Genomic DNA, 10,610 nt, shown 5'->3' with positions numbered 1-10,610 from the left:
AGCATTGCTCATCACGGTGACATCATTTCTGAGTCTTCACCTGGAAAAGATGCTACCACACTGCTCCCCATTCCCCCCTCCCCATGCCCCACCCCAGGAAACCCCCTGTAGTGCCAGACGCAGGGCTAACCTGGATTGAAATTATAATTTAAGAAGGTGGGCCCTTCACAAATGACAGGAGGCCACCACTGCCATAATCTACACTAGTATAGGGTGCCACGAGCACAAAACAGGAACTAGAAGTACATCAGACTCACTAACTTGAGCATAAGCACAGAAAGAAGGTACAACTGTATTTTCACCCCTACAGCTAAGGTGATCAGTTCTAAAGCAAGTCAAGGCTCTTGGCCTTTAATAGCAGTGAGGGAGAGAACCCTTTTTGCAATAGCAGCTTTGAGAAAAGTTGCATCCACTGATACCTCCATTTCCACCAAACAATTAATAGTGCAGGAAGTCCATCGTCCATTGCATCGACTCACCCTTATTGCATTATGGGAAGTAGACCTTCCATTTACCTGCCCCAGACGGGGAATTACCAGCCCACAGTCATATTTTTCTGCCCCTGGTGAATTGAGGACATAGTGATGGTCTAGGAATTTCCTCTAGTCTTGATGGTGAAAACCATAGAGACTAGGAGACACAAGCTAGAGGTGACATCACATCCTCCCCAAACTCCCCAGGCACTACCTCCAAAATCTTTCAGTATTTGCTAACGCACTGTTGAGAACTATAATGTGAAGAGTGACAAAACTCAACCTTTCAAACAACTAGACCTGCACTGTTGCATCTAGAGTAGGACAACCATATATGGGCCTATCTAGCTGAATAGACACTGGCATTTCTATTATCCACAAACTAAATTTCTTTAAACAAAACTGCTATTGAAAGAGCTCATTAAAACTATCCATCTATTACATTTTTATCTCACTGTTCCTTCAAGGAGCGCATGGTTCTCCCCTCCCCACATCTGATTCTCACAGCAGCCCTGTGAGGTAGGTTAGGTTGTGAGAAAATGATTGGCTGATCATCACAGTAAGTTTCATAGCTGTGTGGGGACTTGGACCTACAGCCTGACACTCAGTACATCACACCCTATAATTTCTTCAGGCTAATGGATTTGTGGCTTGAAGCTGTACTTCTTTCAATTTTTATAGAAAGATCTGCATACAACAGATTTTATAGAAAGATCTGCATGCAACAGATTCTTTGCCGGCTCAAGATGTGCCCTTGCATAATGGAGGCAGATGTGTTGCTGAAGCAAAGGACTAAACAGGCTGTACTATTTTCCCCATAGAAAAACCCAGTAGTGGAACCCAAATCACAAGATACAGACTATCAAGGTAGGTTTTTCCTTGTTTTCTTCCACTGTGAGACCCCTGTGCGTTTTGGATGGTGATAGAGAAACTTTTGATCAGCTCTTGGTTTTTGGAATTTTAGTTTCAGATTTAGGGGTGTGGGGGCTGCTGTTGTTTTCCAGATAGCCAAAAGTGCAACCTGACAACAGCACCATTTAAATCTTTACATACTTGCTGAACATTCCACACTGGATGCTTACAAAAAGCCCTAAGGACATGGCCTGAAATGCTTTCTCACTTCCCTCCCCTTTTTTAAAAACATCCAGTCTGAAAAAATGTTCAGGAGAATGTGGAAGCTCACACACAGTTTTGTGCTGTTTAGTTGCTTTGGGATTTTTCTTTGGACTCATGTGGCTATTTGCCGTCTGCTGAGAATAGAAAACAATTTTTAAATAATAATAATTTGTAAAGTGTCTCTCTATTTAGCGTTTATGATCCTCGATTCAAGTTCCATTTCTTAACATGCATATGCAACAGGTCCATACGTTTTTGAGTAATACATTTCATATAAACAGAACCTTACAGTTCTGTAGGATTCCAGAGCCGCTGCAAGCGTCGTTAATGGTCTAGCAAATTTGACATCTGCCAGAGACCCAGTCCCTTCTGAAAAGAGGGCTGTTTTGTCAAGAGTTTTCCTGTGAGCAATATCCTCTTTGTGGCAGACAGCTGTCTCCTTCCTGCCTTTTGAACACATCAAGGAAAGTCCTCTTGGATGCTTCTAAGTAGAGCACAAGAAGACATGGGGGCAATTAGCAAAACCAAAACGTTTTCACTTGCTAATCCAGCTTGTCTGTATTTTCTGCTAAAGCAGTCATGTCTGAAACCAAAGGAGACAAAACCCAGCTCAGGAGACAGGCTGTCTGCCCCCACATTTTTCCAGGAGCCTGTCTTAATTCAATAAGATCACTCAAGTCTTGCATGCCAATCACAGTTTCACCTAATGTGCCATCCTGAAGGCGCACACACACACTCCAGATATCATATGTTTAAAAAATCAATTAAGGAAAACATTCCATATTTTTGGATCTGTCATGCTGGTTATCTTCACATCAATCACTTAAAGGAGCAAGAGGCTGAACTCTTGCCTTGAGTGTTTGATAAGTGGCTGATAAAGAAGAGAGCCCTGAGAGGCTATAAAGCCTGAACTGTCAAGGGTTGTCAGCCTCATCAGGGAATTTTGCATCCTCTTTGTATTTTGGAACACAAAAAGATGCTTCTGGCAGCATTTTTGCTCATCTTTGCTCTGAGGCTGGCAGTGGGGTTGGACCTAGGGCTATCCACAAAGTGTGTAGCTATTCCTCAGGAAATGAGCATCTGCCATGATGGTGGCTACTCAGAAATGAGGCTACCCAATCTCATGGGGCACACCAGTTTGGCAGAAGTTGTCGCAAAATCTGCTGGCTGGCAGCGTCTCATGAGGACTGGCTGTCATCCTTTTGCAAGGGCTTTCCTCTGCTCTCTCTTTGCACCCATCTGTTTGGACACGTAAGTACAAAGTTGTGTGTAAAGAATCCTGACTTGATGGGTTATTTATTTTTCTAAGATCATATTTGAAAGGCACCTTGGCAGGAATGATAACAGGGAGGAAACCAGAGGCAGTTGAATGTTGAGGTGTTGCCTCCCTGTAGCAGATAAACTATCTTGAGTGTACCTTTAGGAAGTGTCTTTCAGTGACCAGAATTAGTCCCAGTTCAGATCAATGGAAAGCGTGTAGTGTATTTAAAAAAGAAACAAACTGTTTAAAAGCTAGAAGTTAAAATGTCAGTCAATCTAACTGGTAGTTTGATATGGACATTTTTTAACCCATAAGTGAAGGGCAGATTTGTTTGATTCGAAAGCAATTTTAATCATTCTAAAGATGACCACAAAATAGTAAAGATGTTTTTCGCTTCTTTCATTGAATGATAGTTGCTTGCTAAGTTGTAAATTATCTCTATAATTCCTTCAAGAATCCTCAAGAATCTGCCTGTATTAATGTTTTGATGTTTGGATTTCCTGAAATTTAATTTATTAGTTAATAGTAAGACCTGAGCAAGGCTGTTAATGTCAGGACAATTTGGAGGACATTGATTCATAGGGTCACCATGAGTCAGAACTGACTGCACGACTCTTCACATACACACACAAGATGACTGCTTGGACAGTCTCTCTCACACATACATATATATGTACACAAACGTGTTTATGCATACACAATAATATTCTTTAAAAGCCATTCATATCTCACTGATACCAACTTTTTTGGGGGGGAAATGCAGAATCGATCTCTTATTATGTATGTAAATAATGAAATGCCACTGAAATTGATGGAATATTTTCCTATAGAAAGTGAAACAGATGACAAAACTATTGTTGTGTTGGTTTTAAAGGCATCTAAACCGGCTTAAATGTACCCAGTAGTGATGGTGATGGTAGCAGTTTCCCTATTATTTACTGCCAATGCTGTGCTAGGGGATGTACAGAAAGGGAATGGTTGTTTGCCTAAATGATCACAGACTATCACCTGGGTCCCAAATATTTACAGAGGTATATCTGATTGCAGTTTTAGCGTAGCATCATTTTGGTACTTCTAGGCATAGCTATGCTAAAGAGTTATTTAATGTATGTTTGTGACCTAGCTGTGTTGTAGCTGTGTTGACATGTAGCAAAATAAAAAATTAAAAGCCACATATTGTTTTATTAAGACCCTCCCCAATAAGAAACACAACACAGTATTCGAGCTTAGGGTTGCCAACCTCCAGGTACTAGCTGGAGATCGCCTGCCATTACAACTGATCTCCAGTCAATAGAGATCAGTTCCCCTGGAGAAAATGGCCACTTTGGCAATTGGACTCTATGGCATTGAAGTCCCTCCCCTCCCCAAACCCCGCCCTCCTCAGGCTCTGCCCCCAAAACCTCCCACTGGTGGCAAAGCTGGCAACTCTAATGCAAGCTTTTGAGCTCTCCAGAGGTCTTAATCAGGCTTGATGTAAAAATGCAACGGATGGGGAAATATCTTAAGGCCTCTTCTTCTGTATCCTCTGTAGAATGCTTTGATGTGTCTGGCTAGAACCAGGTAAACTGTTTCTCAGTTCCACTTTATAATCACAATTAGAAATGGGAGGTTTCACAGAAGTGTTTGCAAACCCAAGTATTTGAATGAAGCTGCAGACTAATCTGGCTACATCTAACATGCTTTTCAAACAGTTTCATCCAGCCTTGCCGAAGTATGTGTGTTGCGGTTCGGGATAGCTGTGCTCTGGTCCTGGGATGCCACGGGAGTCACTGGCCCAGCAGTCTGGACTGTGATCGATTCCCTGCAGATGAGGACATATGTCTTGGATCCCTCAGCAAAGAACAGAAACACATTGTCAAAGGTACTGTCTGTTGAAAAACTGGTGTCCTAATTTTCCTCCAAGGAGCTTAGGTAGGGTTGCCAGGTCCCTCTTCGCCACTGGTGGGAGGTTTTTGGGGTGGAGCCTGAGGACGACGGGGTTTGGGGAGGGGAGGGACTCCAATGCCATAGAGCCCAATTGCCAAAGCGGCCATTTTCTGCAGGTGAACTGATCTCTATCGGCTGGAGATCAGTTGTCATAGCAGGAGATCTCCAGCTAGTACCTGGAGGTTGGCAACCCTAAGCCTAGGGTGGCATAAAGGATTCCCCTGCTCCCTCCCCCTATACCAGTGATGGCGAACCTTTTAGAGACCGAGTGCCCAAACTGCAAACCAAAACCCACTTATTCATCGTAAAGTGCCAGCACGGCAATTTAACCTGAATACTGAGGTTTTAGTTTAGAAAAAACAACTCATACGTTAACATCTTATGCTCACAAGCATAAAATGATCCAAACAAAGTAAGGAAAGCAATCCCAAGTGCTTTCATTGATTTAAAATTATTTGGCAGAGAATTCCACACTTTAAGGATTTCATTTTCAGAACAAACTGTACTATCCTTTGTCATCCATACAATTAAATCATGGCAATGACTGACAAACACCATTTTCCCCATCTGCATTCTCAAAACTCTGCAGGGGGGCTTATTGTTGAGTTGTGCATCTCAGTGGCAAGTCCAAGGCAAAACCTCCCATTCACAAATGGACAACAACCCCCCCAATGCAGTGGATGGGGTAAATGTGCATCTCAGTGGCAAGTCCAAGGCAAAACCTCTCTTTCACAAATAGACAACAACCCCCCCCCCATGCAGTTTTGAGAATCTGGATGGGGTAAATGTGCATCTCAGTGGCAAGTCCAAGGCAAAACCTCTCTTTCACAAATAGACAACAACCCCCCCCCCCCCATGCAGTTTTGAGACTCTGGATGGGGTAAATGTGCATCTCTCAGTGGCAAGCAAAAGAGCCGCCCGCCGCAAGCCTCCCGCCGCCCCGCTCTGCCTCAGCAGCAGCGCCGCCGCCCCACCCAGGCGCCGCTCTGGACCCGCCGCCGCCACTGGCCGCTCATGCTCGGCCCCGAGGGCTGCCCTGCCGGCCGCACCGCTACGCCCGCCGAGTCACCCCCGCCCCTCGACAAAGTTGGCTGCGGCAAGGCGGAAACGTGCGCCAAGGCCGCGAGGAGGGGCGGAGGAGGGGGACGGGCAGCCAAGGGGGCGGGGGCGACTCGGTGGGTGTAGCGGTGCGGCCGGCAGGGCAGCCCTCGGGGCCGAGCATGAGCAGCCGGTGGCGGATCTGGAGCGGCGCCTGGGTGGGGCGGCGGCGCTGCTGCTGCTGCTAAGGCGGAGTGGGGCGGCGGGAGGCAGATGATGTCGAGGCCGCAAAGAGGGGGCGGGGGACGGGCGGGGGGGCCCGGCGGCTCTACACGTGCCCATAGAAAGGGCTCGGCGTGCCGCTTGTGGCACGCGTGCCATAGGTTCGCCAACACGGCCCTATACACACACCACAGAGGATTGGACCAGGATCTGGGAAACTCAGTTTTGAATCCTCATTCTGTCACGGAAACTTGCTGGGTAACCTTGACTTGGGCCAGTCATTCCCTGTCTCTTAAGAATCTCCCAGGGTTGTTGTGAGGATAAAATGGAGAACGTCCCCCTTGGGGAGAAAAGTGGGGTTATAAATGAAGCAAATAAATGTGACTTTGAAAGAAGTGAGGGAAGTGAGGATGAGAAGTTCTGGCCCAAGGTCACCCACTGAATGTTATGGCTGAGGAGGATTTCAGCTATGCTTTCTCCATCCTGGTCCAGCACTCTGAACTGTTGCACATCACTGGCTCTATATAGCTATATGTGGATACTAAACGTTATATTTGAAAACACAGAGTATTTTCCCATATAAATGGGAAATAATCACATTAAAGAAAATTGTTTTAGCTTTAAATCTCAATTTTTGCTAGTTTTCTACATGCGGAGGACTTGTTTTAAAATGTGAGGAGTATGAAGTATTTGATCTAGTCCCCTGAGGAGTGAAGTAATTCAGTCTAAAAAAGGATTCTGTCATGTGACTTGCCTGAACGTGCAGCTTTGTTCTAACCACTTGTTATGTGCAATATGTACATGAGGACATGGACAACTTTAATTTTATTGAGAAAAGTAGTTTCAGGAGGGTGAGAATGAAGCACAGAGACACGTAGCAGTTGCCTGCTTGCCATTTCCTCACTCCCAGTTGTAGCATATCCCAATTTGAATCCTCAGATCTCTTTTCCAGTGCAAGGGCAATTCTTTCGAAAGCCTCCATATAAATCTTGATGCTCAGATTAGGATATATGCAATACAATAACATTACCTGCTTACTGAATCTTTAGTATTCTTCTTGAGTGTTACGAGCCAAAGTTTGTGGGAAATTACCATGATTTTGGAATACGCCTTGAATTACTATGAAAAACAAAATTTGCACTTTCTGATGGGATCCTCTGGAAAAGTACATCTGAGTGGGGTATTTAACTTTCCTAGGAAAAGGTAACTCAGATAGAGGGTGACACACAGAATCGGAGACTGGCCCTTTGCCTTTACCTTTATCCCTTAGAAGCTCCTTGATCCATTGATCTTGAGCAGCATATATCTAATGTTTGAGGGATATAAGGACTAAAACAAATCTTGCCACTGACAACGTAGCCTTGGGATCCCTGTCACTTAGTAAAAAAGGCATTATGTCAGACACAGAGGCATTAGATTTATATGTCAAAAGGGGAGAGATATAATGTGATCGAAGTTCCTCATAAAAGCAGCATTCCAAGAGGGCATGAGCTAATGAATTGACTGGCCCTTTGTAAGAAAGTTCCCAATGGGCTAGTGCTTTGGGGGACCACCAGTAGGCAGGAGCAAGCTAAGCCAAGTGGCCCTGTGCTGCTAGGAGTGACACAGGATCTAATCAGCTCAGACCCAGATATTGTGACCATGACAGTGAAGGAGCCTGTGCCTGCATTCATTGCTGCGACCTGGGTCCAAGCCGAGCGAGTCCTGGTGCTCTGAAGCGGCTAGTTGGCTTGGCTTGCTCCAGGGCTGTTTTAACATCCCAGTCTGCTCCTGCATATAACACTTACTATGCAACCATGGTAATCACTGAAAGAGTGCCATGAGATACATGAGGGTTGCCAATTTCTGGAAATTCAAGGGTGGGGTTTGGAGAGGGGAGGGACCTCAGCAGGGTATAATGCCATACTGCCCACCCTCCAAAGCAGCCATTTTCTTTGGTGGAACTGATCTCTGTAGTCTGGAGATCAGTTGAATTCCAGGAGACCTCCAGGGCCCCCCGGAGGTTGACAGCTACGGAGGTTGACAGCTCTTCGCAACCGGCAGGAGATTTTGGGAGTGGAGCCTGAGGAGGGCGGGGTTTGGGGAGGGGAGGGATTTCAATGCCATATAGTTCAATTGCCAAAACGGCCATTTTTCTCCAGGTGCTCTGATCTCTATCAGCTGGAGATCAGTTGAATTAGCAGATCTCCTGCTACTACCTCGCAGTTGGCAACCCTATTGTCAGCACTAATTATGATCCCCCTATTATCCCCAGCTCAATCATATGGCTGCGCAGAGACCCTTGCATTGGGTTTATCTTTGTTGTTAACTTCAAAGTAACAGATCTTATGGTTTAATTTTCTCTGGGATCCAATGTATACCCACCATCAAAACAATTTGTTCTCTCCTTTCCAGTCTTCCCAAAACCTATCTGTCAGGTCTGTCCAGCTATTGAGGAGTTCTTCACACATAAGAATTTGTTGGACCTTTTTTGCACCAACAACTTTGGTAAGTTTTTATATACGGTAAGTAGGAGCACAAATGAGGTTATTGCATAGACTTTCATTTCAAAACATGCATTCCAAATGGCCATACACAATGGTTTTGTGAGTGCGGGTGAGTGGCACCTATCAAAGTGGATCCTATCAAAGTTGGAGGAGGTTGTGACCAGGTGTGTAAATTTGTTGCAGTAAATGTCTGAGTATTTGAGACATTCTTATACATACTGCAAATGAACCAAAGTCTTTTCATTGCTCAGATGAACAAGAAGAGCTCAGTTCTTTTTGAAATTCCTCCTTATATGTTTTATCTCTTAGTTAATTGCATGTGGTATTAGCATGTTCAGACATCATGCCAAACCATAGTTTGGAGCTATATGAATAAGCCTTGTGTGCAATTGCTCTCTCCTGTGTTTTGATTAAATTAGTTTCTTGTTTAGCACAAATCTTAAACTGCTATTACATTTGTACTTGGCAAACTGTGGTTTCTCACTTCCCCTCTAAACCAGGATGGCAAACCACAGTTTAAAGCTATAATCATACTTTGGAGAAATAGTGAGTTTGGCTCTAACACAAACTATGGGCTTGGAGCCACCAAAGGTTGTCTACTGATGGAGGGGGAGCAGTATTCACTAATTCTCCAAAAATGACAACAACCCCATGCTGTTCCTGGGATTCCCCTGTCCCCCAGCAACAGTATTTCAAGGGCCATTGAAGAGGAGGCATGGAAGTCCTTCTCCAGAAATCCTTTATGTCAGTGGAAAGTACTGTGAATGCAGAATTGTCTGTTATTTCTCAACTTGACACATTCACAACGTTCTGCAAAACTAGTATAGAAGTGGCACACACATTTCTTTTTCTCCCCTCACAGCAGTGAAGGTGAAACTTTCCAGGAAACCAACTGTCTTCAACATCCAAGAGTATAATGTCGACTGCCAGGCAGAATTCATTACCCTGGGTTTGGTCTTGCCTTATGATGCTTGCAGCGTGATTGAACAGTGGCTGCTGGTCAATGAAGACTGTACTCAGAAGATGACCCATACTCACCGACCCATGGTGTATCTCATTGTGGGGACAACTGTGGAAAGTAATGTCTTCGTGCGCCAAGTGTACCGCTGGCCTAGATGGAATTCCCAGCTGACGCTGTCAACACGGAAGTGGAGGCAACATAAATGTACATAGCTTTTGATTTTAGTTTCTGTGATTTGTACACTTCAGGGTTCAAGAGTTCTGCAAGCATACCTTATGAACATCCCCACTCATTTAAATTAAAGGAGCCTACCTTGAAGATCATTCTCTGTTTACATGAGTAGAGAAGACAATGAGGGAGAGACAATGGCTTGAATCCAGTGAAGGATTTCTGTGAATGGAAGGGACACTGATTATCACTGATTTGGCCCCTCCTCCTGCAGAACTCTGACTCCCCATCTCATGCTGTTCCTGGGACTCACTTTTCTCCCAGGAGAAGCATTTCAGGGGGTATTATGGGTTACAGAGGGATGGGGGAGGAGGGAAGATGTTCTTCCCAGACAGATAACCCTGCCGTCTATGGAAATTACCAGTGGATCGAGGCCTATGACCATATTGGGCCTCCCGTACCCAGAACTGATCAGGGCAAAGGCAATTTTACAAGTGCATTAAAAGTTGAATGTAAAACGTTTACCACAACATATGTTTGTGAAGTAGGTAGAAGAGCTAAAGTTCTGCCTTGGTAGCACCCTTTGTGTGAACATTTTTCCTGTGGATATGCTTCACCAAGATTTCATTTTACCAAAATGTGAAGATATCCTTTCATCAGGATATTTGGGAGGAGAGTATTATATAATATTTATTTTAAAAATCATTAAAATACTTATGAAATTCACAATTCATCAATTCATGTTACCTGCTTAGGGTTTAGATACCTACTTTTTATTTGTCTTTCTGTGAAGTTTACAATATATTCAAGTATGAAAATAGTGCAGCCCCCTCCCATAAACTCTGTTCACAAATTACAATGAACACACAATGAACATCCAACATTCTAACCACTACACCAAGCTACCTGTAAATTGTTTACATATTGCCATATACTAAGGTTCTTGTGGTGGTGTACAA

At 44.3% G+C, this 10,610-nt stretch overlaps 1 protein-coding gene across 1 annotated transcript; it reads left to right on the top strand.

The window, feature by feature from the left end:
* The first annotated feature begins 1,234 nt into the window (after positions 1-1,234).
* Positions 1,235-9,695, top strand: LOC130474788 (secreted frizzled-related protein 2-like). Its single transcript, XM_056846487.1, has 5 exons — positions 1,235-1,276; positions 2,527-2,840; positions 4,542-4,711; positions 8,431-8,523; positions 9,385-9,695. The coding sequence occupies exons 1-5, from the start codon at positions 1,235-1,237 to the stop codon at positions 9,693-9,695; spliced, it is 930 nt and encodes a 309-aa protein (XP_056702465.1).
* Positions 9,696-10,610: the final 915 nt, after the last annotated feature.

Source organism: Euleptes europaea, chromosome 3 (assembly GCF_029931775.1).
Source record: "Euleptes europaea isolate rEulEur1 chromosome 3, rEulEur1.hap1, whole genome shotgun sequence".
NCBI lineage: Eukaryota > Metazoa > Chordata > Lepidosauria > Squamata > Sphaerodactylidae > Euleptes > Euleptes europaea.
This window is presented reverse-complemented; position numbering and strand designations above follow the sequence as displayed.